Source organism: Phacochoerus africanus, chromosome 6 (genome assembly GCF_016906955.1).
Source record: "Phacochoerus africanus isolate WHEZ1 chromosome 6, ROS_Pafr_v1, whole genome shotgun sequence".
Lineage (NCBI taxonomy): Eukaryota > Metazoa > Chordata > Mammalia > Artiodactyla > Suidae > Phacochoerus > Phacochoerus africanus.
The window spans coordinates 36,629,383-36,642,783 of record NC_062549.1 but is presented as its reverse complement, the minus strand read 5'-3'; the positions used below and the strand labels follow the sequence as shown (position 1 = coordinate 36,642,783).

Below are 13,401 nucleotides of genomic sequence, written 5' to 3'. Positions count from 1 at the left end.
TTACAATCAAGATACAAGGAATTTTTAAGTTTGAAGAAAGGATTGTAATGGAAATTTTACTGTCTTTTTAAGGTTTTTTTTTTTTTTTTTGGATTCAAATACTTTATTTTTTATTTTCCCACTGTACAGCAAGGGGATCAAGTTATCCTTTTTAAGGTTCATTTTAAACTAAAAACTAGGTGCCTGTTTTATGTAAGTTCTTTGCTAAATTCACTTTTAAATGGCTTAAAAGACAGTGCGACTTTCCCTGCCCCCAATTATCTTTACCCAGTCCTTTAACATAAGAAGAGTGGGCCCTAACTTTGGGAGCAATTATCGAATTCAAGTCTTAGAACTTCATTCACTTGTAGATTGTAAATGGAAGAAAAGTACATCTTTTCTAAGATTTACCTCGTCACAAATGCTTTGATGAAGGGAATGAATGATTTGAAATGCTGGCTTTCACGTCCCAAGCTCTTCAGCGTTTGAAGAGTTAAACCCGGGCTTGGCTTCTGTTCATAGCCTGGAAAACCACTGGGGCTCGGAGCGCTGCCTCTACGGTCCACCCTCCGCGCGGACCGGCCCCTGGAGGAGCCGGAACTGCCGAACTCCGCCCGATGGGCGGGCCCTCCCAGCCGGGCTTCGCCCCTGGGAACCGCCCCTGCGCCGGCACCCCAGCGGCCTCGGAGGTAGTTGCTGCTGGTGATGCAAATACTCACTTCCCGCATCCACTCCCTACAGAGGCCGCGGAGTCGGCGGGAGCCGAGTGCGCCGCGGACCCGCGCGCCATGGGCAACATCCAGAAGAAGCTGACCCGCAAGAGCGAGGGCGGCAAGCGGCAGGATCGGGGTGCGCCGCGGAGGGGCCGGGCGCCAGAGGCTCGCGCCGACAAGCGGGGCCAGACGCGGGACTCCGCGACGGCGGGAGGCGCCAACGGGCACCCAGGCGGCGGGCGAGGCGCCGGGGACCCCGCGGCCTGTGCGTTCCCGGAGCCCGCCACCCTGCCGCCCGCGCCCGTCGCCCCGGTCGGCCCCGCCAGCCTGAAGAGTCAGGGCAACGAGCTTTTCAAACACGGGCAGTTCGCCGAGGCGGCCCTCAAGTACTCGGCGGCGATCGCGCAGCTGGAGCCTGCAGGTGAGGGAGCGGCGCCCGCCGGGGCTCTGGGCCCTCGGGCTGCGGCTCGCGGGACCTGAGGGGCCACCACCGGAGAGCCGCAGGCCACCGCCCGAATGACAGGCGCTCGCTCTGTACGCTCCTTCCCGGTAACCTAGAGCAGAGCGGATGCGAACTGACCTCCCTGAGCAGTGCTTTGGTGCGCGTAGCGTGCGCCCGAACGAGGCTTATCCACGTCTGTCCCTTTACGGGCTTGGCCTGTGTGCCCACTGCGGGCACCGGCAGCTGCTTGGAGCTACAGCATCGGTAGGCGATAGGACCGCAGCCCCATGGGAGACCCCAGTGGCCTTGCTAATTCTGGTGAACTGTGATTTCGCTAATGGATTTTAACTGTGTTTAATTAAATGTGCTTTTAGGAAGTGGAAGTGCAGATGATCTCAGTATCTTATATTCAAATAGAGCAGCATGTTACCTAAAAGACGGAAACTGCAGTGGCTGCATTCAAGATTGTAACAGGTAAACTCCCGTATTTCAGGTTTATCAAGAGATTATCATTTCAGTGTGATGAATGCAATTTTAATATCCTTCTAAATTCTCTGCCTCTGAGTCTACTTTCTTAAGGCATTTAAGGTATGTGTTTACTAATACAATTCGTAAGTCCTGTCATGTATATGAAGACAATTATGGAAGATTGTGCAAACTTTTTTCATGTCACATCATTCCGAGAACATTGGAGGAGAACCTTCTAACTAGTCTCTGCCTCTTCCAATCCACAGTGGCATATGAATAACTTTTCCTGAATCATTATTTTGTACAGACTGTTTCAACAGGTGTTGGGTGGCTCAGTATAGTCTTCTAGATAATTATAAGCTCCTCTGTCCCCACACTGTCCCCCAAACAAACTTTCTGCTCCCATTTGGTCCACTATCTCTAATGCCCTCTGCACATCTTTGCTTCAGAAACCCTTGCTCACCTGCCCCCTCCTCTCTGCCTTCCTGGTGACCTCAGGCTCCTGGTCATGTGCATGACTGTAAGGCTTGCATTAGCATTCACACACCTGTAGCTACACCTCATCTGCATTGGATTTTAAGCACTTGTGTGTTCAGGAATCGTGTTTTACATGGAGTTGCATCCCTGCAGCACAGCAGTCACCCATGGTACTCAACAGGTTACGTGCTAGGATGGATGAATATATTTACACGAATAACAAGCATCTTCTTTCACCATTAAATAATAAACCTGCTTCAGGAGCCCTTGGGAAAGAAACTGCTATTAGTGCATCTAAATAATAAGAAGTCATGTGTACTGATGCGACCCTCACAGTCCTGGTTTACTCCTGTTGTCTAGTAAAATTATTAATATCACCCCTTTCACTCTCAGAGGCCCTCGTTTGGACAATAGCATATGTGGACACCTTGATTACAAGGTGAACAGGTTTTTTGTTTGTTTGTTTTTCCCATTGATAGTATCGGTTTATTGTTATGAGTCAAAAACCTGCTGGTAGCTGTGCCTGCACTTTGAAAAGAAGGAGTTGACCTGCTTAGATTTTTTGCCAATTTTAACACTCAAATTTAAAATGACATATACACATATATTCACTTTGGTCTGACCCTAGACCCCATCTGCCCTCGTGCCAGCTCACGCTAGCTAATGGTTACACGTTCAGGATTTTTGTGAGTTGGTCAAAGTCAAGTTGGTAGTTGAAATCTGACATGGTTGGAGTCCTAATACCATGACAATTGGCAAATGCCAAAAATCGGGGCATTTTTCTCCCCAGGAGAGCCGGTTGCTAAACATTTGCCACTGCCCAATAAGTAACGAGACCACGTGAATTTACAGTTATCAGGCAAGTGGTGACTGGCAGCTAAGAACCTTTCAGTTCAAGTGTCGATTGCTAGTATGTTACCCTTCAGTCTTAGTTAGGTCTTCCTTCTGTGAGAGAGTTCGGGACTCTTTAGTTAAAACCTGGGACCCCTATAGGTAGGGCTGCTGCAAAACAGTGGACTTATTTGGTCCTTAAGTGAGATCATTTAAGGCAGCAGACATCTTGCTAAAATGCATTGGGTTTCAGTGTAGTGCCAGGAGGAAGTCACAGAGGAGACTGCAGCAGGGAGACTAGAATGGAGGTTTGTCCTGGAGGAAAGCAGGAAATTGCCTGCAGGCTGGGAGGAGGTGGTGGTTTAGGTAAGGTGTCCTTAGTTAAGAGCTGTGTTCTAGGATGAGGAATCTGGCTCTGCTGGTCAGTACTGACCTTTCTAGAAACCGACCTACTTAAATATTTTCTTTGATACCTGGCATGTGACTCTCAGCATCAGGGGCAGAGGGTGGATGTTTTTACTCCAAAGCAGTGATTCTTTTTTTTTTTTTTTTTAATCTTTTGTCCTTATAGGGCCACTCCAGCGGCATATGGAGGTTCCCAGGCTAGGGGTCTAATCGGAGATGTTGCTGTCGGCCTACACCAGAGCCACACCGATACCATATCCGAGCCGAGTCTGTGACCTACACCACAGCTCATGGCAATGCCGGATCCTTAACCCACTGAGCGAGGCCAGGGATCAAACCTGCAACCTCATGGTTCCAAGTTGTATTCATTTCCACTGCGCCACGATGGGAACTCCTAAAGCAGTGATTCTGAAACTTGTTTTAATGCCAGAACCGTGATTTGCTTTTTCAGACATGTTGAAGAGTGGATGTATTTAAATCTGCATAAATTAGGGACCAATTATTAGTAGAAACAAGAGTGTTTTCACCTCAAAAAGACTGCATGCATTTTATTTTTATTTATTTATTTTTACATTTTATTTTTTCCCTTAATTACTATATTTTTTTTATTACTCAAATGAATTTATCACATCTGTGGTTATATAATGATCATAACAATCTGATTTCACAGGATTTCCATCCACAGCCCAAGCACATCCCCCCACCCCCCAAACTGTCTCCTCCAGAGACCATAAGTTTTTCAATGTGAGTCAGCATCTGTCCTGCAAAGAAATTCAGTCTGACCTTTTTTCGGATTCCACATGTCAGTGAAAGAATTTGATGTTGGTGTCTCATTGTATGGCTGACTTCACTTAGCATGATAGTTTCTAGGTCCATCCATGTTGCTAAGAATGACTGCATGCATTTTAAAGGAAGCCTATTTTCTGGTTTTTCAGTTAATTATCTTTGCTTCTTGGAAAGTTGTTTTGAGTCCTTGGTACAAAACAAATGGTAGCAGGAGTTCCCATTGTGGTGCAGTGGAAACAAACCTGACTCCTATCCATGAGGATCCCGGGCCTTGCTCAGTGGTTTAAGATCCGACATTGCCTTGAGCTGTGGTGCTGGTCACAGATGCGGCTTGGATCCTGAGTTGCTGTGACTGTGGTGTAGGCTGGCAGCTATAGCCCCAATTCAACCCCTAACCTGGAAACTTCCATATGCTGCAGCAGGTGCGGTCCTAAAAAGCAGGAAAAAAAAAAAAAAAGAGTGGTAGCAGGATTCAAACATTGAAAAACCTCCCAGGGTGGGGGACACAAAATTTAAAATAAAGGAAAGGGGGAAACCTATGAAATAATTTTCCTGGATTTACCTATGGAATAACTTTTTATACATTTTGGGGGAGACGTATTTGATTGTGTCTGCACTCCTAGGGCCTACTCTGAAGCACCTCCCCTGAGCAGTTTCCTTGGGGTTGGTGTATTGAGAGTGGCTGTTGGGAGGTGAGGAATTGTGCGAGCAGCTCAGGGATTGTGGGCCCTGCCCTATAACTCTCCCCCTGCTGCCCCCTCCACCCCCCACCAGCTTTCTAGGTTAGGCTTCCAGGTGAAGCATGGAATAGGGTTATGACTCCTAAGAGAAGTTTAAAACCTAATGATTTAAAATAAAATAATTTCTAGAAATTTCTTTTATTCTCATAGTTGTTTATCAGCTAAAAGAAAGGTCTTCACTTTTCCCATCTGTCAGAGAACCTTGTTGGGTTATCTAAACCACCCCAGGACGCTTTACCTGACTTTCCATTGCAAGGATAAATGAATGTTGCCTAGTGATTCTCTGCTTTTGTGCCTCTTCAAGGCCCTCTGACAGACTTGAAATTAGAAGATCTTTAGAGTCTTAACTGTGTTAACTTGAATAGTTAAGCTTTTGTAAACCCTGGTTTAAAATTTTTCTGTGTTTGTTTTTAAGAATGGATGTGCCGTGAGTTCTTGTTGTGACCCAGTGGTTTCGAACCCCATTAGTAGCCATGAGGATGTGGGTTCGATCCCTGGCCTCGCTCAGTGGATTAAGGATCCCAAGTTGCTGTGGCTGTGGCGTAGGCTGGCCACTTCAGCTCTGAGGTGCGGCCCTAAAAAGCAAAACAAGAAAAAGAAAGAAAGAATGGATGTGCTTTTCTTTTTTTTCCCGTAATGGAATTCCCATTTAGAAGCTCTCATTCATTTTCAGGATTGTGGTTAAAGAGAAAATGCCTTTCATTTACCAGGCTGGGAATGCTAAAAATTAATGTGTCATCTCATTCAGTTTTTTTTGTTTTTTTTTGGTCTTTTTAGGGCTGTACCTACGGCATATGGAGGTTCCCCAGACTAGGGGTCAGATCAGAGCTGTAGCCACTGACCTACACCACAGCCACAGCCACTCGGATCCAAGCTGTGTCGGTGACTTACACTGCAGCTCACAGCAATACCGGGTCCTTAACCCACTGAGTAAGGCCGGGGACCGAACCTGAGTCTTCATAGGTACTAGTCAGGTTCGTTAACCACTGAGCCACGAAGGGAACTCCTCACTCAGTTTTAGATTCCATGCCTACTTCAGGTCAGCCTTATGTGGGTAAATAGTACCTTGGATGTTGGAAGCTTTTGGAAAAATGAGGGTAGTCATGTGTTAGTGACCTATATTTATAATCATTGTTCGTGTAGTTAATATCCTCTAAGCATTAAACTAAAGTAGATTTAAGGCAGTGGTACATGTAATAGATCCTGATGCCCAGAAACCTGCTTTTTAGTTTTAGAGCGGTTTTGATTGATTTTAATTTTATTTTAAAAGTAACTTCTACTGATTACAAAAGTAACACATACCTATCAAAGAAAAAAAAAATTTTTCTTTTTTTGGTCTTTTTAGGGCTGCATTTGCAGCATATGGAGGTTCCCAGGCTAGGGGCCTAATCAGAGCTATAGCCGCCGGCCTACTCCAGAGCCACAGCAACACAGGATCGGAGCTGTGTTTGCAGTCTACATCACAGCTCACAGCAACTTGGGATCCTTAACCCACAGAGCAACGGCAGGAATCAAACCCTAAACCTCATGGTTCCTAGTCAGATTCGTTTCCACTGCACCACGATGGGATCTCCAGAAAAAAAATTTTAAACCCAGTATAGCACAGAGTTCCCGTCGTGGCTCAGTGACTTACAAACCCGTCTAGTATCCATGAGGATGCAGGTTCGATCCCTGACCTCGCTCAGTGGGTTAAGGATCCAGCATTGCCTTGAGCTGCAGTGTAGTTCTCAGATGCAGCTTGCATCCGCTGTGGCTGTGGCTGTGGCTCAGGCCGGCAGCTGCAGCTCCAATTTGACCCCTAGCCTGGGAGCTTCCATGTGCTGCACATTCAGCCCTGGAAAAATTAAGATCGCCCCCAAATCTAACACCTAGGCAGAGAAAAGTTGGTTATTTTTCAAAGAAATGAAGCTAATTACGTTTAGTGACATTTCTAGCACAGCTTCTGTGGTGCAGAGCCCAGGAACACACCCATGTGTACAGCCGAGTATCAGTACAAGGTAGAGAATTAGGAAGGAGTCAGAGTAGCAGGTGACTCTGAGTTCCTTTATTTTTGGTGTGTGTGTGTGTGTGTGTGTGTGGTAGAAAGAGTGTAAAGAGCATGGACCCTGAAGTTTCATTCAGGAGGAGGTCCCCAGTGGTCTGGGCACTGGGAATAGAGTGGTGATCAGGACTGGCAATGCCCTCACTTTCCCAAAGCTTGGATTCGAAAGAACAGGCACAGATTGCGCCGTGTGTCTCTCCACTTCTTCACCTCAGCATGACCTTATGAGTATTTACCTAGAAGGCTTCTTGTGACATTGAATGAGGACATCTGCAGTGACCAGCCCAGCAGGTGTTCTGTTGGAGCTTCCTCCTTGCCAGACCGCTGTAGGCAGGAATAGACAGCAGGTCTCTATTGGGAAGAGAGTGAAGCAGCCCTCGCTCAGGCTTTTCCTGAAGCCCGTTCAATGTCTGATACATAAACTGCTGTGCCTAAGAGTTCCCAGAAGAGCAGACCTGATCCCCAGTGTGGACAGTCTGGCATAGATGAGCCTTAGCAGCTTATGGAATAAGTAGGCTCTTCATAGGATCTCTGCACAGAGTACGTCTTGAAGTTTCCATTGGTTTTGTTAGTATAGTAGTTCTCATTCGTAAATAGTCTTTTGATTGTGTGCTTTATTTTCAGAATATAATGAAGTGCATTAAGTAGTGAGGTAGATTTAAGCAGTTACTTCAAGCAAAACCAAGGAGCATAACCTTGAAATAACATCTCTAATGATGTTGGAAATACTTCATAGTCTAAAAAGTTATGACGTACAAGAAATTGTCATAAATTTCTTGACTCCCTCTGGTCTTTTTTTTTTTTTTTTCCCCTGTTTTTTAGGGCTGCAAGGGCATATGGAAGTTCCCAGGCTAGGAGTTGAATCGGAGCTGCAGCTACCGGCTACACCACAGCCACAGCAACATCAGATCCGAGCTGCATCTGTGACCTACACCACTGCTCACAGCAAGGCTGGATCATTAACCCACTGAGCGAGGCCAGGGATTGAACCCGAGGCCTCAGTGGATACTAGTCGGGTTTGTTTCTGCTGAGCCACAATGGGAACTCCCCACTCTGGTCTATTTTTGAAGCCCTTTGGCAACAAGGAAATCGTAATCTACTGTATTAAGTTTTAGAGAGCTGATTTTCAAAATGTAATGTACTTTTTTTGTGTGGTTCTGTGCTGAGATGCCTTATTCAATAGATAGGTGCCAGTAAGACATTTCCTTTTTATTTTTTTTGTCTTTTTTTTTTTTTTTTTTTTGCTATTTCTTGGGCCGCTCCCGCGGCATATGGAGGTTCCCAGGCTAGGGGTCGAATCAGAGCTGTAGCCACCGGCCTACACCACAGCCACAGCAACGCGGATCCAAGCCGAGTCTGCAACCTATACCACAGCTCACAGTAACGCCGGATCATCAACCCACTGAGCAAGGCCAGGGACCGAACCCACAACCTCATGGTTCCTAGTCGGATTCGTTAACCACTGCGCCACGACGGGAACTCCAACATTTCCTTTTTATCTGTCAATATCAAGAACCTGTGGAAAGCCTGCTCTGTGGCCTGGCGCCATGGTGGGCTGTGTTAGCACCTTTCAGGGGAGGGGTGTGGGATGGGGAGACACTGCCTGCTGCCAGGGCACGAAGTCTCACTGAGGGGAAAGATGTGGTGTGTGGCTAGGTTCCCATGGTGAGATGTCAGATAGGCCTGCATGTGAGAGGCCAGTACTATTGCATACATTCAGTTAGCGTAAGTAAGAGAGTAGTTCTCAAAACAAATGACATGTAATGTTTCTGTCTTCCTGCAGGGCTCTGGAACTTCATCCATTCTCAGTCAAGCCACTTCTTCGACGAGCAATGGCCTATGAAACTTTAGAGCAGTATCAGAAAGCATATGTGGATTATAAAACAGTGCTGCAAATAGACTGCGGAATCCAGGTAGCAAACGACAGTATTAACAGGTAACCAACTCGGAGGCAGCTCCCTGAGGTCTAGTGGTTCTCATGGAGTGAGATTTTCTTTTCTTCCCTCCTTCAAGAGTGTTGTTAGGGTGTAGACGTGTTCTTTGTTATTGGCGTTACCCGGATGGCCTTTGGCAATTGCCTGCCTTCACTCTTTCAAAACCCCATGGCTCAAGCTCTCTAACTTTTAACTTTCTCTTTATCCCATGATACATTTTTTTTTTCGTCTTTTTGCCTTTTCTAGGGCTGCTTCCGCGGCATATGGAGGTTCCCAGGCTAGGGGTTGAATCGGAGCTGCAGCCACCAGCCTACGCCAGAGCCATAGCAACGCAGGATCCGAGCCGCGTCTGCAACCTACACCACAGCTCACGGCAATGCCGGATCGTTAACCCACTGAGCAAGGGCAGGGACCGAACCCGCCACCTCATGGTTCCTAGTCGGATTCGTTAACCACTGTGCCATGACGGGAACTCCCCATGATACATTTTAATTGTCCTCTGACACCTTTATGTTGGTGTCCTGGTCCACTTATTACTGTCCAGTGAATGTTCTCTGTATACGTATATTTTTAGTCTCACAGGATATAGGTCTTTTGTGCTGCCCAGATGCACAGAATTCGAGTTTAGTATTTGTAAATATCTTTGGGGTTAGAGCAGTGTTTTCAGTGATGTCCTAAGTCAGTACCAATTATAGGGCAAGATCCAAAACCTTAGGGAAAACCGCCGTGTTGAGTCTTCTTCTCCTGCAGGATTCGCAGATGTTCAAGGGCGCCACATCTGTCAGTGGAAACCTATCTTGTTTCTCCTCGGGAGAATGATGTCTTCATGAGCCTGCTAGATATTTCTGTTTACATAGACACTCATCTAGGATAAGTATTAACTTAAAATAGCAAAGAATCTGGATCTGATTTATATTATGATCTCTAGACCCCCTGAGTGAGAATGGGAAGGTAAGAATTTCCAGACTTCAGACATTGCTTTTAGGTGAACTTGGGAAATTACTACTTGGATAACATTTCTAGTTATGGATACTATCTTGTGATCCCGTTTGTCCAAAGTATAATTTCTTCCAAGTATTTGTGTGTTTCCCTTGTGCCCAGCATTGGTCTAGTGTACCATGCCCCCTCTCCCCCCATTCCCCACAAAAAGGGAAAACACAACCTAGCCTCTGCCTTTTTTTTTTTCTTCCATTTCTTGGGCAACTCCCATGGCATATGGACATCTCCAGGCTAGGGGTCTAATAGGAGCTGTAGCTGCTGGCTTATACCACAGCTCACGGCAACGCCAGATCCTTTACCCACTGAACAAGGCCAGGGATCGAACCCGCAACCTCATGGTTCCTAGTCAGATTCGTTAACCACTAAGCCACAACAGGAACTCCCACATAGCCTCTCTCTTTAAGCAAACTGGAATATAGCTGGGGGGAGAAACTTGACATAAGACAGATTATGCCCAAGTGTGAACATTTGTCAGCGAGGTAGGGGCTCACAGAGAGGCCAGTCTGTGTGGGCTGTGGTTGTTGGAGAGAAAGCGCTGAAGCTGGTCCAGGAAGGGCACTGATGGGACCTTGAACAAAGCTGAAGAAAGTGAGAACCGTGTGTTTCAGATCAATTTGGTCTTTTAAAATCCTGCCCTACTGCTGCACCTGGTCTCACCACACCTGGGAGAAAGTGTCAGAAGAATTTTTTTTTTTTTTTTTTGGTCCTTTTTAGGGCCGCTCCTGCGGCATATGGAGGTTCCTAGGCTAGGGGTCCAATCGGAGCTGTAGCTGCCGGCCTACATCACAGCAACAAGGGATCCGAGCCGCGTCTGCGACCTACACCACAGCTCACGGCAATGCTGTATCCTTAACCCACTGAGTGAGGCCAGGGATTGAACCCTCAACTTCATGGTTCCTAGTCGGATTCGTTAACCACTGAGCCACGACAGGAACTCTGGAAGAATTTATATAGAGTGGGCAGCCATCCCCTGGTGCTTCCATTTAATGGTTGTGCCTGTCTAGCCCCAGCCTGACCAGGAGAAAGGGGTGGATATTGATTATTAGGTCTAGAGTGGAACCAGATGGAACCTTGGGCATCCAGGGCCTCCTTGACCTTGATCCTCTGAAATTAGGTCTGTCCCCCAGGAGCTCTCCAAGCCTTTTCTTCTGCTGCACAGCCACCCCACCGCATGTCATCTGCTCCTTCCTCCCCAGGCCCTTTCCCCCCTCCTTTTTTTTTTTTTGCCTTTTTGCCTTGTTCTCTTTTTAGGGCTGTACCCACAGCATATGGAGGTTCCCAGGCTAATCAGAGCTGTAGCCACCGGCCTACACCACAGCCACAGCAACACAGGATCCTTAACCCACTGAGCAAGGCCAAGGATCAAACCCACGTCCTCATGGATGCTAGTCAGGCCCGTTAACCGCTGAGCCACGGCAGGAATGGCAACTCCTCTACCCCCCCACCCTCCACCCCCTTTTGTAAAGCTCTGCTCTCATTCTACTGGGAATTCCTTGAGGTTGGGGTTGTGTTTTATCCGTCTTCGCAGTTGTGGTACCTTGTACAGTAGGTGTCCTTAGTAAAAACGTGTGTCATGAGTGCGTTCTCCATAGACAGAGCACGGCTCAGGCTGGGTTGCAGGCTTATGCTGTTAATTCACCCCCGACCCCAACCCCTCCAGGAGGCTCCAGGATGGCTGGGGAAAGTAGGGTGTTCTCCAGGGTTAGGGGCTCTCAGGAAACAAAGTGGGAAGACACCTTAAGTATCTGGCAGAGTCCAAGGGCCTGTTGAAATTTGATTTTAAGAAATCCAGCTCATAGCGATCAGCTAAATGGTTGGAACGGAGAAATGTATGTCTGAGAGACTGATCATTCACATGTCTGAACTTTCTGCATTATACACTTTAAAAAAAAAGGTGACTGGACTTGCCATCATGGCTCAGTGGTTAACGAATCTGACTAGGAACCATGAGGTTGCAGGTTCGATCCCTGGCCTTGCTCAGTGGGTTAAGGAGCCTGTGTTGCTGTGGCTCTGGCGTAGAGCTGGTAGCTACAGCTCCCATTAGACCCCTAGCCTGGGAACCTCCATGTGCCATGGGTGCAGCCCTAGAAAAGGCAAAAAAAATAAATAAATAGAATAAATAATAAACGATAATAAAAAAAAGGTGACGTACAATTCAAGCAACAACTAAATTAACTATTTTAAGCTGTGCAATCTAGTGGCCTTTAGAACATTCACAGTGCTATGCAGCCACCACCTCTCTCTATTCCCAAACGCTTCCTCCCCCCAAAGGGAAACTCTGACTCCTTATTAAGCAACTGCTTCTCATTCTCCGTCTCTGAGCCCCTGGCCACCACTAAGCAGCTTTCTGTCTCTGTGGATTTACCTGTTCTGCATAGTGCTTATAAATAGACTCATACAGTATGTGCCTTTTGTGTCTGGCTTATTTCACTTAGCATTCTGTTTCTTCAAGGTTGGTTCCTGGTGTGGCGTGTGTGATGATGTCATTTCTTTTTATGACCGAGTAATATTCCATTATGTGGCTACATTACATTGTGTTTTGCCATTCATCTGTTGATGGGCATTTTGGTTATTTCCACCATTTGGCTCTTATGAATAGTGCTGCTCTGAGCATTCATGTGCACGGGTATTTGCAAGCCTGTTTTCATTTCCTTTTGATGTATACCCAGGAGTGGAATTGCTGGGTCACACAGTAATTTTGTTTAGCTTTCTGAGGACTGTATTGTAGTTTTTGTATGTATTCAAGGTTATTTGATGCAAATTGACTTTGAAGAGTTATTCATTTTTTTTACTTGAGTGGTTGTTGCTGATGTGTTGTTTTATAAGAAGATGAGGCAGCATTGGTTTTGCCATATATATTTTCTATAAAATATCCATTTAAGAAATTTCACTATTCCTTTTCATGAATCTCATATTTATGCTTGCCTTTCCATCAAAGTAACAGCAGCTTTTTATTTTTTTCTCTTTTTGCCATTTCATGGGCCGATTCCGTGGCATATGGAGGTTCCCAGGCTAGGGGTCGAGTTGGAGCTGCAGCCACCGGCCTACGCCAGAGCTACAGCAACTCGGGGTCCGAGCTGTGTCTGCAACCTACACCACAGCTCACGGCAACACCAGATTCTTAACCCACTGAGAGAGGCCAGGAATCGAACCCACAACCTCATGGTTCCTAGTCGGATTCATTAACCACTGAGCCACGACGGGAACTCCGACAGCAGATTTTTAAATTTAAACACCTGTGCTTATTTTGTTTGTCTTCCATTAACCATATTCCTCTCTTCCTCTCCAGGAACCTTATATGTTACATTTCCCTGCATATACTTATTTACTCCCTGGCAACACATCAGCTCTTTTCAGCTGCTTCCTCCTTCCTCTCTGCTGGTAATACGTTTTGCTTAAAAATTCTTTCTTTCTTTCTTTCTTTCTTTTTTTTTGTCTTTTTTTAGGGCTGCACCTGAGGCATATGGAGGTTCCCAGGCTAGGGGTCAAATCGGAGCTGTAGCTGTTAGCCACAGCCACACCAGATCTGAGCCACATCTGTGATGTACAGCACAGCTCACAGCAGTGCCGGATCCCTCATCCGCTG

The 13,401-nt window shown here is 46.4% G+C and overlaps 1 protein-coding gene across 3 annotated transcripts in view; it reads left to right on the top strand.

Annotated features, from left to right (window-relative positions):
- The window catches only part of SPAG1 (sperm associated antigen 1), a 97,781-nt gene that overhangs the window by 64,420 nt on the left and 19,960 nt on the right, over positions 1-13,401 (top strand). For all 3 annotated transcript variants that reach the window (XM_047783524.1, XM_047783525.1, XM_047783526.1), the window contains 3 exons: positions 721-1,113; positions 1,509-1,608; positions 8,666-8,818. In XM_047783524.1, coding sequence (XP_047639480.1) covers positions 721-1,113; positions 1,509-1,608; positions 8,666-8,818 — 646 coding nt within the window. The remainder of the gene's footprint in view (positions 1-720; positions 1,114-1,508; positions 1,609-8,665; positions 8,819-13,401) is intronic.